General features: G+C 39.5%; 1 protein-coding gene across 2 annotated transcripts in view; it reads left to right on the top strand.

The window, feature by feature from the left end:
- LOC136858164 (hemicentin-1) overlaps window positions 1–17,480 on the top strand; it is a 709,155-nt gene that overhangs the window by 167,428 nt on the left and 524,247 nt on the right. For both annotated transcript variants that reach the window (XM_067137503.2, XM_067137504.2), the window contains exons 11-12: window positions 8,630–8,746; window positions 12,949–13,118. In XM_067137503.2, coding sequence (XP_066993604.2) covers window positions 8,630–8,746; window positions 12,949–13,118 — 287 coding nt within the window. The remainder of the gene's footprint in view (window positions 1–8,629; window positions 8,747–12,948; window positions 13,119–17,480) is intronic.

Raw genomic sequence — 17,480 nt, forward strand, 5'->3', positions numbered from 1 at the left:
TATGCTGTGTTGTCTGAAAGACCTAAAGTTGGTGTACATGCAAATAAATTGCTTTAACAGTTGTTAAAAACTCAGATACCATGTGAGTTGGCTGCTTGGTGTGGATCATGTAGCTCTAAGTTTTCATTTTGGGATACCAAGTTCAAATCCCACTCTTGGGAGACTGGAAATGGGTTTCAGAGGTTTCTCATTTTCACACCAGGCAAATGCTGGTGCTGTACCTTTAGGTGACAGCTACTTTCTTCCCAATCCTAGCCCTTTCCCATCTCTGCACTGCTGAAAACATACAGTATATATGCCAGAGTGGCTAACAAATGAAACCCTGAGATTCATTATGGTACGATTTGAGAGAGATTTATTACACAACTAATATTACTTGAACATAGAAACACTCAATGAATTACAAACAAGCAGGAGATGAACACAACACACAAGTCTTAGCTGAACTCTGAGCATTTCAACACATGACTGTCTGTTTCTTATGATTCACTCTCCCACATTCGGCCATCCTACTGGTCATCTGTCCCAGAAGACTCATAACCATGGCTTCATATACTCAGCACATCTTGTAGTTTGTCCGGGACCCTCATGTTCACCTTCATGACACACGTCATAAGTGTCGTGGGGTTTCACTTTAATAACATGATATGGTCCAAGAAACTTCTTCCTTATTTTGAGTCCTGGTCCTGCCTGGGTATGCTTCATTGCAACGAGGTCTCCCAGCTGATACTGTCTAGCAAAGCAGCTATGTCGGTTGAAAGATTTATTTTCTTGCTCAACTTTGAGGATTTGCTGTTTTGAATCTTTCCTTAGATTTTCTCTTATCTCTTGAAATTCTTGTACTAGTTCTTCCTGATTGAGGTCAGCAATCCTTAGATTGGTCTTGTGTCTCATTATGTATGTTAGTCAACAGCCCGAAGGCTGGTTGGATCCTCAACAGTTCCACCATGGGCTGTCATAGATGGCCTAGGCATCACTGAAGAGGCATACTAGGCAAATGAGGAGTGAGGTAGTTTCCCATTGCTTTCCTCACCGAGCCAGAAGTTGCTATTACATATCAGTCTGCCAAGCCCACTGAAATGCATGCACCAACCGACCCTATGAGCAACAGTTTTACACCATTCATAGCAGGGACTGGCTGCATAAGGAATGGCATTACTAGCATCGCTCGTACCTTAGTCACTTTCATATTGTCAAAGCCAAGGATAAGACAGAGACAGATCAATGAAAGTAACAAAATTACTCTAGCCCATACCAGAAGACTTAGTGCGGTGTAAACACTAGGTTCCACCAGCAAAGGCATGTGTCTCATTATGACTCCTGTTAACGGTGCCCTTCCAATACTACAATGGTACGTGGAGTTGATGGCCTGCTGCACAGCCTCGACGTGGTTGTACCATTTTGTTGAATCTGATATTGAAAGTTCTGCAAGTACTGAGGCAACCACAGAATTGATTCCCTCTACCTGACCATTCGCTCATGGCAGTCCCATTGTAACAAACAGGTGTTTGATGTTTTCAGTCTTGCAGTAATCTTTAAATTCATGAGACGTGAAGGCTGGTCCTCAGTCAGATATTATTTGTACAGGGTTTCCGAATATTGCTCTCTGTGCCTCCAGTCTGGCAATGACTTTTTTTGTCATAGTAGACTTTGTTGGGTACAGCCAAACAAATTTTGTAAAATCATCAACTACTGAAAATATGTGATGATATCCTTTATAACTCTATTCTAAGGGTCCCATATGATCTACATGATATGTATACAATGGGTCACTTTCCTTGGACAGAGGATACAGCAATCCTTCCTGTTTTCCAGTTTTTCTGTTAATTAAGAGACAATTTACACAATTCAATACAACACTTTTGATTTCCTTTTTCATGCGAGGAATATAATATTACTGTTTAACGAGTTCTTCAGTTCTCTTGACAGAGAAATTAATGACCTCCCTCATGAAAACTTTCGAAAATTTCATGTTGCATGACTTTAGGTACAACCGAAACTTCCTGACCTTCACAGAATTTGAAAAGTATGTCATCACAAATCACAAAGTCTTTGTAAGACCGTTCCTGGCATAATTTTTTCATGGCGCTAAGACCTTCATCTTCTTGTTGTGCTTTCCTCACTCTGGCAACCAGAGAGTCAGGAACGGCATACAATACCGAATAACAACTCAGAGCATCGACATGACTCATTCTCGTTCCACTTCTGTGTTTGATAGTAAATCAGAACTCTTCCAACATCAGGGCCCATCTTGCAACCTTAGGTGTTAGATCTTTCTTATGCATTGTCCTTTGGGAGGCAGCACAATTTGTGATCATTTTGAAGTCTACTTCCAGAAGATACAACCAAGACTTTTTCAATGCAACAAAGATGGCTAGTACTTCAAGCTCATAACTGTGATAGTTTTGCTCTTGTGGTGTTGTCTTTTTGCTCATATAATATACAGGATGTATTTGACAATCCTCAGGTGATCTCTGCATCAGCACAGCTCCATATCTAAACTTACTTGCTTCAGTATGAAGTTTGGTCTTGTATGAAGAATTATAAATTTATAAAACAGAATTTCTTGATAAAGCTTCCTTCAACTTTTCAAAGGAAATCCTATGTTCTTTAGAAAATTGAAATTCATTGTCTTTCTTCAGGTGGTCACTTAATGGACTCACAATAACAGAGAATTCTGGCATGAACTTCCTAAAGTATCCAGTTAAACCAAGGAAAGACGGCATTTGTTTCACATTTCTTGGCTCTGGAAATTTCATTACAGCTTTAGTTTTCTCTGGCGAGATAGAGTTGTCCATCTTCCACTACATGTCCCAAGAACTCAACCTTCCTCTTCAGTAGGTGACACTACCCTTTGTAAAGTTCAGTGCCATAGTCTTAAGCTACATCCAGTACCATCTTTAATGGTCGAAAAACACAGTTAATGAATCGTTGGAACACTGCTGGTGAGTTGCATAGAACTGAAACTGAACCGAATTAGTGATTAAATCAGTGTATTTTCTACTTTGAGATTCCACCAGCACATGAAAAGGTCCATTTTTTAAGTTGAGTGTACAGAATACTCTTACTCTTTGTAATTTATCCAAGACACACTGAAGAAAATGGAAATTGCAACACCCAGAAGGAGTGGTGCTACATTGCTGCAATTGAACATACAGGACGAGTGTTTGGTTGTGATTTGATGATTATACTTTAAGTTCTCTCTGATTGCAAGTTTGGACAAAAATCAACACAGGATGTGCCCACCATGAGCTGCAGTACATTGATGAATTCGTCGAGGCATGGAGTCAATAAGGCCCTGGATCACTTCCTGAGGAATTGTGACCCATGCTTTCTGCACTGCACGGGTCAGTTGTTCCATAGTTTTGGGTGGGTGAGGACGGTTGGCCAGTTGTCGACCCATCATGTCCCACATATGCTCAATAGGACTGAGTTCCGGGGATCTGGCGGGCCATTCTAAGGTTGTGATGTTGTGGAGAGTTTCTCTGGAGATGCGTGCAGTGTGAATCCGGGCATTGTCCTGCTGAAACATCCCATTAGCAATGTTCAGCAATGTTTGCCATCATAGGGACAACCACTGGATTGAGTACCCTATCAACGTACTGTCGAGCAGTCATAGTGCCCTCAACAAGCACTAATTGTGATTTCACATTAAAGCCAATAGCTCCCCAGTCCATAATGCTTGGTGTTGGCCCTGTGTGCCTCTCGACAATAAGATCTGGGCGGCCCCCCTCCCCGGTACATCAGCACACACGGTTCCGGCGATCACTGCGGGCAAGACAGAAGCAATTCATCACTGAAGACGACCCTATGCCATTCGTTGACCCACGTCGATCTTTCTCGACACCAGGCCAGCCTTACACGTCACAGTTGTGGGGTCAATGGAACACCTGCAGGGACACGGGCTCGTAAGCCAGCTGCACGCAGGCAATTACCGACTGTTTGCTGTGTAACGTGGGGTGCCACAGCTGCTCGAATTTGCACTGCTGTTGCATGGGGTTCCATCCGGGCCATCCGAATGATGCGGCGATCTCTGTTGCGCTGGGCCTGTGCCAGGTCTACGAGTGTGGGTACCTTAATTTAACCACTGCTGCCATTCACGCTATACCGTAGATGCCTGTCGGCCAATACGTGCAGCGACAGTCCTTAGCGATAATCCAGCCTCACACAGCCCAATTATTCGAGCCCTCTCAAACGGCGACAATTGTTGATAGTATGCTCTTCTCTGTCGTCGAGGCATGTTTGACAGGGAACACTTCACTGCACAGACTGCAAGTCAACTACGCTACACCAGAGTCTGTATCCTGGAGTTGATTCCTCCGCGACCAATCGCGTGGGGAGACCTGTAGCAACAATTCAATGGGTATGAAACTTTGATCGTTTACATACCTACATAGCATCGTTCCATATTTTGAAAATCAACACAAATGACCAATGCCTTCATGGTGTTGCAATTTCCATTTTCTTAAGTGTATCTTCTATGAGCAAGAACAGGTGTCGATCCTTTAGGATGATTTTGTTTATCTTGTGATAGTTGATACACACTTCTGCACTACCACCGCAGGGCTAGCATATTCAGAAGAGCTTGGTTTGCTGATGACTTCCTCTAGCCATTTATTTACTTGCTCATCAACAGCTTCCTCTTCTGCAGATGCAAGACACCGTGGTCTGCTGAATACCAGCTGTTCGTCCTTCAGTATAATGGTTAATTCCACTTCTGAACTTTTCATCTTGGCAGGTTCGTAGGAAGAAATCAGTTCTTCAAACTGTTGCTTGTAGTCATCATTTGTAGGTTCACCTACATCCAGATGCTGCTCTACATCAACATTACTCTGCATGAGAAATATGTCTGATTTAGGCTTCATTATTCACATGTCACTATGATTTATCAGCAATTCACCTTGCTGTAGAATATCACTTCCAATTATTGCAGGCGTCTTCATTGTATCACTAGTCACAACATAAACATCAGCCTCAAATGCTTCATCATCAATGAAGACCTCAGTATGGAATTAGTCTTTAGGTATGACATAATTCTTCCCTAAACTTGTCAGGATCAGTTCTACTCAGAGGAAGAGCTCCTAAATTTGTATAAATGTCTTCATGGATCAAAGAAATACTGTTTCCTGTATCTACTAAGGCATTAATTACAGTACTAGCAATTCTTAATTTAGTGGTAAAAAAAGAGCTGCAGTTATTGTTAAAGAGTTAACTGCATTGCCACTACCTGCCTTACTATTCATTGTCTTGAACTCCACTGACTTTTGACCAAATTTATTACATCTGAAACATTTCAGACCGTTGTCTTTGTGATGGCAACTGGAGGATTTATGGCCTACTTCACCACAGTTAAAACATCTCTGTGTTCTATGTTTTCCTTCAACAGCCACTGCACTCTTGTCTCTTGAAGTATGTTTCTGTATTCCATCCTTCTTCAAAGCTTTTGAGTGCCTTCTCTCAACAATGCCTTCATAGTCATGTAGCTTTTCCTTAAACTTCTTAAAGTTTCTGGTCCTATACAAAGTCAGTTTACTGCTGGATTCATCTTCTGTACTATCAATAATGTACTGTATAAGAGATTCATCATCAATCTCACCTCGATGTGCAATCTCCTTCATTACAAGCAGGTACTCTTGTAATGTTTCTTCTTTCATATTCTTCCATCTACTTAGCAGTGTATGGATTTGTGCACTACTCATCTTGACAATCAAACTCTTCTATAAAAAGCTTTCTTTAATTTCTTCCATGTTGATAAACCAGTTTCACTTTGGAGGAATAGTTTTGCTAAGCCAGACAATGATTGCTTAGTAAATACTAATTTCTGCATGTTGATCCATCCCATCAGAACAGCTATTTCTTCAAATTTCATAATCCTGTTCTGACCGGACAATCTCTTTTACCATCAAAGGTGCGTATTGAATTTTCGGCGTCTCCAACCGCCAGTGCGAATCTGCAGCCTGAATTCCCTCATTTTCTTGATGAAGTATGCTCTGTAAGCAAGCCATCTTCAATTTCTTCTGTAGATGCTTCTAATTTGCAGGTTACTTTCTTCTTAATTTGGCTGTGCATTCTTGAATTCCCTTTAGTCTTCAAGTGCAAACTGCTTTGTAGAGCATATTCATTTTTTTCTTCATCGTCGTCGCCTTCACCTTCATTCTGTTGATAAACTTACCCATGATATGCTAAACGGTTGTTTGATCCGTATTGACTTGTCTGAATCTATTACAGAACTGTTTAAAATAGTTTACTTGATTCCGCCTTGTAATGAAAGAAAACGACCGAGCTTGATAGTTGCAGTTGCTTAAGTGTGGCCAGTATCCAGTAATCGGGAGATAGTGGGTTCGAGCCCCACTGTCAGCGGCCCTGAAGATGGTTTTCCGTGGTTTCCCATTTTCACACCAGGCAAATGCTGGGGCTATACCTTAATTAAGGCCACGGCCGCTTCCTTCCAATTCCTAGGCCTTTCCTCTCCCATCATCGCCGTACGACATATCTGTGTTGGTGCGACGTAAAGCAAAATAGCAACAACAACAATGAAAGAAGACGATTTATTTTACCATACATGTTTCGGGAAGTCATCCATTCCCTTCATCAGTGGTCAGTTCAAAGAATAAAGCAATATAACACTATCTTTTGTTTTTACAATTTAAAATAGTATTGTGCCCTAATTCACCATATCAATATCTTTGAACTGACCACTGATGAAGGGAATGGATGACTTCCCAAAACATGAATAGTAAAATAAATAGTTTTCTTTCATTAAAGGTGTATTGACAAGGCAGACACAAGTAAACTGTTTTAAATAGTTCTGTAATAGATTCATCTTCTTTGTCATCGTCGTCTTTGTCATCCCTGTTGTCCTCAAGTTTTGACAGAAATTCTAAATTGATGAAGTGCTGTAAAATGCGCCTTTTTCCCTCATCTGTATCTCCCTCAAATCCCAAGCACAACACATTGCACACTGTAACATTCAGCAAAATTATCAATAACGTACTTAACCTTATTGTCATACACGGCGGAACCTTCTGAAAACTGAAATCCTGTAAACTCTTGTAACCTTTTATGGTTCTGTTTGTCACCTTCCTTACTATATATGAATTTATGCAGGGTTTTAATAGCAGACACAGATGAAGTAGAAGTATTCTTGTTTATTCTCGGAATGTCTCCTAGCATTTTTGTTCTGGATTACTGCTGGTGTATTGACTCAAATCCCATGCTGTTAACCCACACATAGCAGTCAATTTCTGTTATAGAATATTGACATTATCAATTTGAACACTGTACGTCTTCATTCTTCCATAACGTTGTTTCACTTCGATTATAATGCTCCAAAAGCCATAATTTCAAGTCTACTTACATTAGCCAGTATCCACTGTTCTTATTGCATCTTACCATCGTATCATTATTTCGGCAAGTTCTCAATCCTTTCTGATCTCAGATGAGCCCCCAAAGTTGTATGATTTGAGAGAGATTTATTACACAACTAATGTTACTTGAACGTAGAAACACTCAATGAATTACAAACAAATAGGAGATGAACACAACACACAAGTCTTAGCTGAACTGTAAGCTTATCAACAAATGACAATTGACTGTCTGTTCCTTTTTCCCAGAATTCCTTTGACACACACCAACCGTCCTCTTTGATACAGCCCATATGATTCACTCTTCCACAATATGGCTCCTGCAATGTGTCTGAATATTTAGAAATAGCACATAATTTACATTATTACATTGACTGGCTTATTTAAATAATAATCCTGAAAATTATTGTGTTACTAGTTTAGTTAATAATGTCTTAAAGTGTAACATATTCTTTTCACCTGTGACAACAATTATGACAACATATTTTGAAATCTTACACAAGCATGCTTACATCAAGAAATTCATACTTTGTTTATTTCTATGCACACTTAAAATATGGAATAATATTCTGGGGTATGTTACCAGATGTTTTAAGTACTTTCAGAATTCAAAGGAGACCAATCAGAATTATGATGAATGTTAAGACTATAGAATCTTGCAGACCACTATTCAAGACTTTAAACATCCTTCCATTATGCTGTATCTGTATCTTTGAAAGTATTCTGTCTTTTAAAAATAAGGAAGAGGGACAGTTCCCTAAAAATGAATGACCATAACACAAGGCACAAGCAAAACATTAATATCTTATACACAAATGCAAGTATATATCAAAAAGGAACATTTCACATAGGGATCAAATTATATAATAAACTATAACAGGACATCAAATTTGCCTCCAAAATAAAAATGTTTGAAAGATTATTTAAGGCATATCTAGCATACCATTGTTTTTATTTTGTGGAGGGATATCTAAACAGATCATAAAGTTGATTAAATGCTGTACTTATAAGAATAGAATATAAAATGTACTTAACAATCTATGTACTGTACTATACTATACTATACTATACTATACTATACTATAAATGTATCATCAAACTCCTTGTAATTTTTTGTCATGTTCAGTGGATAGAAATCATCTGAGCAATGGTGAGGCTTCTATTAAAATTTAGTAAACAGTTTTTTTTTTTAAATTGTTGTATAAAATAGAATTTAATTAAAATCTATGATTGTAAAAAATATTATACTAGTCCTGTATTTTCAGGATCTCCTCATCTTATTAGTGATCCCAGATTTGAAATCAAAGCAACAGGAAATCTTGTAATTGACCCAGTCCAAATTGGTGATGAAGGTACTTATCAGTGCACAGCTGAAAGCAAAGGTAAGAGAGATTTTGTAAGTTCTTGGTTTGTAAGAAATAGACGAGTAAAGCACAGTTATTTCCAACTGTTGCTTTTATTCTGTATTTTTAAATATTTAATGTAATTGTTGAGATCGTTCAGTGAAAGGCAGGATGTTTGATGCGAGTTCTCACCATTGTGCTCATATTCATGTCTCATTTGAGACAGATAATAATTTCATTGAACTCAATATGGGTGAGACAACTGATTTCTGGAAACTTTGGTTTCACTGGACACTTCCATATCATATTGACTGTTGATGTTAATCCAACTGCTTGTTCTACTATATATGAGATATTAAAAATAATATAACCATGGTACTTTCTTTATATTTCAGTAGATCTATTTTATATCTGGTTTGTAAACTCTTTGGAAAGTCTCAAATCAAGTTATGTAAGAGGAGACAGGATCATAAAAAGAGCACTTAATTAGATAAACATAATGACAGGCCAGGGACATGAAAAGAAACACACATAATAAGATCAACAAAGTAAACAGCTGATGGTTTTATCCTACAGTAGAAGTCCGATAGTCCGGCACGTTCGGGACCGGCCCCGTGCCGGATTACCGAAAATGATAATATAGGTTAAGGCGTACAGCGAAAACAGCTGTAACACGGCGTTTTGCAGTAAAATGTTGATCAGCAGAATCATTAGTTTAATAACACACTCCTCTTTTCAAAGGTGTTGTTTCTTATTGCCATTTCATAATAATGCCGAAGTTCATCGATGTTTTTATCTGTAATTCTTCCTTTAACATTTAGAGTCTTTCCGTCTACAACTTCTCTTTTCCTTCTGTCCGCTTCAATTTTTGAAGGCATGTTCCTATCCATTTTTGAACGTGGCTCACACATTCAGTTTTTGAAATGTTTTTTTATCATATGGTAGGCTTTCCAGTACTCAGTATAGCAAACAGCCTTCTAGGCTGAATATTTCCAGAGATACTGTAGAGATATTTAAGTAAGTCAATACATAATAAATGGATTGTATCAGATACATTTGCACTATTTACTTTGAAATAACAAAAAAAAATACACTTCGATTGGTTTCGACAAATAATGCATCAAATTGTTCACAAGAGATCATTATTATGAGATAACAACATTTTAAAAAATCCTGGAATGGTGCCGGACCATCGGGCATTCCGGACTGTTGGATGCCGGACTAATGGAATTCTACTGTATTATGTTTACCTTTTCATGTTCCTATCTCTGCACATAAAACTTAAACTGCTAGGAATAGCTTGTATGATTTAATTTCATTTCATAAAATGACTATGAGTACAAAACTAATCTTTAGTTTAGGAGGAGAATATGGCCAAGTTTATTTCATTAGTATGGATTTTAGAAATGGTGCAAGTTATTGAGAAACTTTTAACCATTTCAGGGAGATTTTTTAAAAATTGTAAGAAATATTTTGGGGGACCCCCTGTGGGTGGGGAACGCAGATGAAGAATACACCAACAGTATTCCCTGCCAGTTGTAAGAGACGACTAAAAGGGGCCCCAGGGGCTCTCAACTTGGGAGCGTGGTTTGGCGAATATGGGGCACTTAGCTGAGTCCTGCCATTGCTTCCACTTACTTGTGCCAGGCTCCTCACTTTCATCTATCCTATCCGACCTCCCTTGGTCAAATCTTGTTGTTTTCCGACCCCAACGCTATTAGGTTTCCGAGGGCTAGGGAGTCTTTCATTTTCACGCCCTTCGTGGCCCTTCCCTTTCTTCGTCCGTTACTTCATTTTTCAAAGTGACTGCTCCCTTCTTTTTTTCTTTTTTCTGTATGTCTACCCCCTGTGGGTGGGGGACGCAGATGAAGAATACACCCACGGTATCCCCTGCCTGTCATAAGAGGTGACTAAAAGGGGCAACCAAGGGATGATCGAATTAGAACCATGAGACTACTTGTAATTAGTACCATCACCCATCACGCGGGGAACACCGTAGGTCACTTTTACTTGCACGTACTACAAAATAGGTTTGTGATTAGTAGCAACAGAGTGTGCTTCCGGCTTTTACAGTACATGTGATTAGTACCACTATATGAGCGACACCATGGTTCTGGCTTGCCTATGATTAGTAACCACTCTATGAGGAACACCACGGAATAATACAAGTCCCTGTGGGTAGCACACTTCTGTGATGAATACCATAGGTTTGCATTGCCTGTAAATGACACTGCAATGTGCGAAACACCATAGGTCTGTATTACATGTGCGAATTTCATTAACTGTAAGTAGTATCATAATGTGTGGAATACCGCAAGTCCATGCTACTTTTGATTAGTAACGCAACATAACAGATACCATGGTTCTACTTTCCTAGTGATAAGTACTATTATGAGGGGCAGATGACTTGGATTTTGGACACACAAAGGTTTCATTTGTTTCTTGGCAGTTTTACGATATCTACCTTTGAGGTTTCCACCATTACCACACTGCGAAATGTCGAGAACATACAAACTTCTTTCTTGTCACACCATTTTAGTGCTAACAGTAGTCCTGATGCAGAACAGGAAGTGAGCTTGCCTTTCTTCAGCTTTTCTGTCATTGCAGGCATAGCTTTTCCACTGTTCCTCACTGTGCCTCAAGCATTCGTTGCCCTGTTGTACAGCCAACAAAACAAGGCAGGGCTTGAGTACCAGTTGTCGTAATAGAGGTTGTGTCCTTTCCGCAAATACGGCTCCATCAGTGTAGCAACAGTGTCGCCTGAGATGCCCATATCATGTTTGTTTATATCCATAGCTCAGCCTAATAAACAATGAATTAGCGGGAATATATTGCTTCATTTTTAGTCTGCCCTTGAATAAAAGAAGACTTTTATCGATGCACAACTTTTCATAGGGATAAAAATGCTCCTTGTATTTCTCTCTAAAATGTTTGATTAAAGAGCGTACTTTGTACAAACAGTCATTGTTATGAGGCTCCTCGTTATTGGAAAAATGGAGAAATCACAAGATATTCTGAAAACGGTCTTGAGGTAGCAACATAGAGAAAATAGGTGTTTGAAGAATTGGGTTCTCAGTCCAATATTCTGACATGCTTAGTTTTTTTACTCTGGTCATAATAAACATTGTGGCAATAAAAATGTAAATATCACTCACACTCACATCCATCCATTTTTTCTGGACCCTCTCCAGAACTCCACCTGCAGCCACCTACTGTGAAAAGTATCTATTTGTCTCTTCACAGAGAAGAGTTACCGAATATGAGGGCAAGAGTTTCCTCCACAGTATATCTTTCCTCCGTCATCACGTCTTTCACAATTTCAAAGCGATTGAAAGCTAAGTCAAGAAGCACAAGCACGTCAGCACACAGGAGCAATTAGGCGCGAAGTGAGTAGCATACCGGACACATTGCTTTCACCTTCGAACTGGTTACTCCTGTCATCCGGTGATCATACCCATAACTATAGACTTCTAAGACAGCCACGAGAGACTTTCAAGGACAAACTTTTACAGCAGTCTATCGTAGTGGAATGTAAAACAACCGAAAGACACGCGACTTCTACAGCAGTCCACCGGGCGTGCGGCACAGCTCCCTCTGGACTGCTAGAGCAGTCGACTGGAGTGTAAGTTGTTAAAAGTTTAGTAGCTCTTTGCACAGAGCCATAAGAAATGCCTATTTGTTGTGAAAGATGGGTACGTAATTTTTTGGAGGGGAGAATTCTTCAAACAATGACTGATGTCATCTGATATTTCTTTGATAAGAACCGTACACTTTTTGTTATGTCTCTTAGACTGAGCACTACATATGGCCTGAAATTTATCTTGGCTTCTTGTATGGCCTAGAATTTTTATATCAGGAATTTTAATGCAAATCATCTTTAAACTTGATGAGCAGACTGAGTTAACCCATATGAATCATAAATATATGTTGTGCAGTGAAAACATTATTATACTGACCCATATTTACTTCACAAATAAATACAGAACAAAACACACCATGCAAAATAACTAAACTGAACTCAGTCACTTTCAGATCCAGACTAACAGCGAACAGCTAGCACGACCATATGTCTGCTATGAGCTCAACGTACGTGTGATCATTAGAAAGAAACATTGCTGGCCTGTTCATAGTTCATTGGATCTTTTTGTATACTGTATATATATGATTTCTAAGATACCTTACTCTTTTCTTTGGCCCAAGCATGTATTTAATACCTTGTTGAAAACTTTTTGTTGATCTAGTTGGTAAAGGTGAAGATCAAGTGTACATTCAAGTAAGGGAACCAGTCGCTGTGAAAGTAACTCCAAGAAATAAGACCTTTTTGATGGGTGAATTTGTCTCCTTGTCATGCTCTGCTACTGGAGATCCAGAACTTCACCTAACATGGAAGAAAGATGGTCGACTAATTGAGGTAGATATTTTTTAACATTACATTTAGCCTAAAATGATTAATTCATAATTGTTTACCAAGAATTTTTCAATTATTTTCTTGTCTGATTCAGTTTCTCTACACTCTTCAAGTCTGTTACTGTGTTGAGAGTTTTATTATCTCATATATCCATACTGTATTAAGTACTTCTTGCTAACCTCTTTGCTCATCATACTTCCCACTCAGAATTAAGGTGAAAATGTAATATTTTATCACATGTTAAACTAACAAATTCCTACTTAATATAAATTCTAGAAGATGATATTCCTTTATATATCTTTCAAAGCATATTTTATTACTTCTTTTTTTTTTTTTTAAATGAATTTTAGGAGAGTAATAAGGAGGGATATTTGCTTTACATCGCACCGGCACAGATAGGTCTTATGGTGATGACTGGATAGGAAAGTCCTAGAAGTCAGAAGGAAGCGGCCATGGCCTTAATTAAGGTACAGCCCCAGCATTTGCCTGGTGTGAAAATGGGAAACCACAGAAAACCATCTACAGGGCTGCTGATAGTGGGATTCAAACCCACTACCTCCCAGATGCAAGCTCACAGCTGCATACCCCTAGCCGCATGGCAACTCACCCAGCAAGAGTAATAAGGAATCCTATAACAGAAGATGATGGGAATTTAATAGTAGAAGAGAATGAGAATTTCCTGTTCAATCAGTGGAGGAAAAAGCTTATTCAGTATTAATTTTTGTCTGGCCATGCTTGCCATGCTACGGTAACCGAGTAGACTGTACAGCCAGGGACTCGATGCCAAGTGTTGGGCGGCGGAAAATAACCTGACTCCCCACAAGAGACAACGGCTTCGGGCGGATGAGCTCTTGTGGGAGGGTAATGGGCCCTCAGCAGAGGAAATGCTGCTGAAATACCATTGAGCTGCAGCGTCTGTACCCCAGAGGAGCGGCTGCAAAAGGCGTCTGTTCTCCAGGTCAGGGGCGGCCTAATTATATGCTGGCAGCAGCTATAAAATGCCCTCAACAACAGACGAAGCGACCCGTCGGTTGAGGAATCATTTGTCGCATCTATGGCTACGTCTCTTCTAAATTTGGAACATACTAGGGCTTCCCCGCAAAGCGACGCATGCCACTTACGCCCGAGTGACATGATAAATGAGCAAGGGTTACCTACTCATGGATGGGGTAGGCTAAAGAAGCTAGTTCAACCCAAACAACTACTGAGATTTGCTACTCTCAATACCGTATTTCACGGCATAATTGTCGCACTTTTTATACCAAAATTTTCGAAAAAAATTGTAGGGTGCGACCATTATACGATGAATATTTAATACCAGTATTTGTATTACTCAAAAAATGTATTTATAACTAAATTGTATTTGATACAAATTTAAGATGCACGTAATACTCGCGTTTATACATCAAAATAATTAAAATAGTCTAAAACAAATCTTCGGTGTCGCTATCGCAGGTTTCGCTATCTGATGCGCCGTCCTCGCCTCTGTTAATACCAGTATCAGATTCTTCGTCTCCCTGCCACACTGCGTCATCTTCGGAACGTGTCAATATTGCCTGCATCCAGGAAACCAAGTGGAAAGGTTCAAAGGCAAAAGAAATCGGAGATGGCTACAAACTCATCTATCATGGTACCAGTACACGAAATGGTGTAGCAATAGTCGTCGACCAGAACTACCGCAACAATGTCACCAGTGTCAACAGGGTGTCAGATAGGCTTATGTCTATCAAGATTGACTCAACTTCCATCACTGCCCACACTGTATCTTGCTATGCACCTCAAACTGGATGCACTGAGGGTGAGAAGGATGAATTTTGGAACAGTCTGGATGCCCTCCTTCGAGCAATTCCCCAGGATGAGTCCATTATTCTTGGAGGAGATTTAAATGGATATGTCGGGTCTCACAAAGAAGTATATATGCGATGCCGTGGAGGACATGGGTTTGGTGTGCAAAACGATGACGGATCTCGGATACTCGATTGCGCAGAGGCTCATGACCTGATTGTTACCAACACATATTTTAAAAAGAGGCCAACACATCTGGCTACTTATACAAGCGGTGGTCATGCTGCTTAGAATGATTATTGGCTAATCCGTCAACAAGATTTTAAGCTCGTAACGGACACTAAAGTAATTCCGTATGACAGCATTGCCCCTCAACACCGATTGCTTGTCCTCGATATTCGTAGCAGTGTTACACAATCCAAACCTAAACCTAAGACTGGGCCTGACCGAACTAAGTGGTGGCGGATGAATGCCCAACGAAACGAGTTGGTGACAGCCTTGGCAAACTTCTCCGTGAAGTCTGATCAATCAGTTCAAGGCATGTGGAAAGATGCTGTGGAACAGATACATCAGGCGTCGACAAAAACGTTGGGAAAAAACATACCCGGACGAAAATATATTGATAAACAAACCTGGTGGCGGACAGACGAAGTCAAGCAAGCAATCAAGGAGAAAAAGATAGCCTACAAGATTTGGTGGAACTCACGTCTTGATACTGATCTTCAGCAATATCGCGACCTGAAATCTGCAGCAAAAAGAGCTGTAGCTGCAGCAAAGGACCATTATTACCAGTCACTATACGACCAGCTCGACACACCATCAGGAGAAAACAATATATATCGTCTTGCTAAGTCCCGCCACCGTTCAACTCAGGACATTGGACACGTCATGCACATCAAGGGAGCCGACGCCAAACTGCTACGAGATCAACAATCCATTCTCCAGCGTTGGGCAGATTACTTTAATAACATCAGCAACAAAGAATTTACGCATCCACCAATTTCTAGTCCTGATCCTATAGTAGGCCCTATTCCCTCAATTACATCCAAGGAAGTAATGCTTGCCGTTAGCAAAATGAAAAATGGAAAAGCAACTGGTCCAGATGACTTACCAGCGGAAATCTGGAAAATGCTCGGAAAGCCTGCTTCAGAGTTCCTTGTCTCACTCTTCAACCAAATCATCGCCGAGAAACAGCTTCCACACTCATGGACAACTAGCACAACAGTTCCAATCTGGAAGGGAAAAGGAGATGTGAGTGATTGCTCGACCTATCGCCCTATACGACTCCTCTGTCATACTTTCAAGATCTTTGAATGTGTACTTGACAGCAGACTCAGATGTATTGTCTCTATATTTCGCTCCCTTGATCTTTCAGTATTTATGAGCGGTTACCTAATAATAATAAAGTTCATATATCCCAGTAATTGCAGTTCAAGTCCCTGGATTAGTAGTAGTAGTAGTTTTGATAGAAATATTTGAGAAATTATTGTAGACAACCTCGTATTTTTCAGTAGGCCTAATTAAGGACACTTTTTTTTTCTTCTCTGTCCCGTGGAGTAGGGAAAATAATAGTAATCCACCAGCTGTAATAATCACATAACCACATTTCAGTAGAACTGTAGTGAAGATAAGGTATAATATATTAGATAGTATCTTGCCAGTTATATTCGTGTTTTTCTTCGTGTACGGCAATCCTTTTGATACTTAAGCATTTAACCAAACGCAGTGTAGTGTAGTGTAGATACATTGTAGTATAGATACAGTACATTTAGATAGTGCCGTATCTTGCGTGCTATATTCGTATGTTATCTTTCGTGATCTATTAGACCGTAATACTAATAATAATTTGTCTAAGCATTTAGCTTCGTTGGTAATCTTTGAGTACAGTAGTTCTTGCAAATTTCATTTCTGTTGTGCTTAGTAGTGACATACGGTACGGTACCGGTATCGTAATTAGGATACGTCTGAAAGTAGTTTAAAAATTACTGTAGTGAACTGTACAGTAGTATACGAGTAATATCCTATTAGAATTTAGTGTGCTTATTTTATTATTGTAAAATATTTGTGTAGTACTGGTGTGGTAGAGGTATCCGTAGAAACTCTTACTAAAATATTGTTGAAATTAGGATAGGCTTAATTGCAGTTTGGAATTGTGTAGTTCTTGTGTATTACTTTCGATATTCAGTAATTAACAGCAGCTTTTATCCTGTTAGGGGATGTAGGATAAAAAAAAATAATAGAGCACGACTAAGTAGTATTGTAGTGTAGTCGTATATTAATTACCTTATTGTTGTGTACTATCCCAGACAATATATCCCTCCGTTCATTTATTTTTTTGCAAATAAGTTATTTTATTTTTTAATTTAAAATTTTCCCCCCGTAAAGAATGGCTAAGGAGCGCGAGTGTACTTATTGTGGGTGTGGTGAGGCATTGAGAGGTATGAGGGAGGAGTTGGAAAGTTTGAGGGAGATAATTAGGATTCTCACAGAAGACGGGAAGGAAGATAGGACTCCCTCAAACAATGTACAGGTTACAGTAGGTGTACAAGAGGGAGGGGAAGGAAAGGGAGGAGTTGTAGA

This window comes from Anabrus simplex, chromosome 1, assembly GCF_040414725.1.
Source record: "Anabrus simplex isolate iqAnaSimp1 chromosome 1, ASM4041472v1, whole genome shotgun sequence".
In the NCBI taxonomy this organism is placed as follows: Eukaryota; Metazoa; Arthropoda; class Insecta; order Orthoptera; family Tettigoniidae; genus Anabrus; species Anabrus simplex.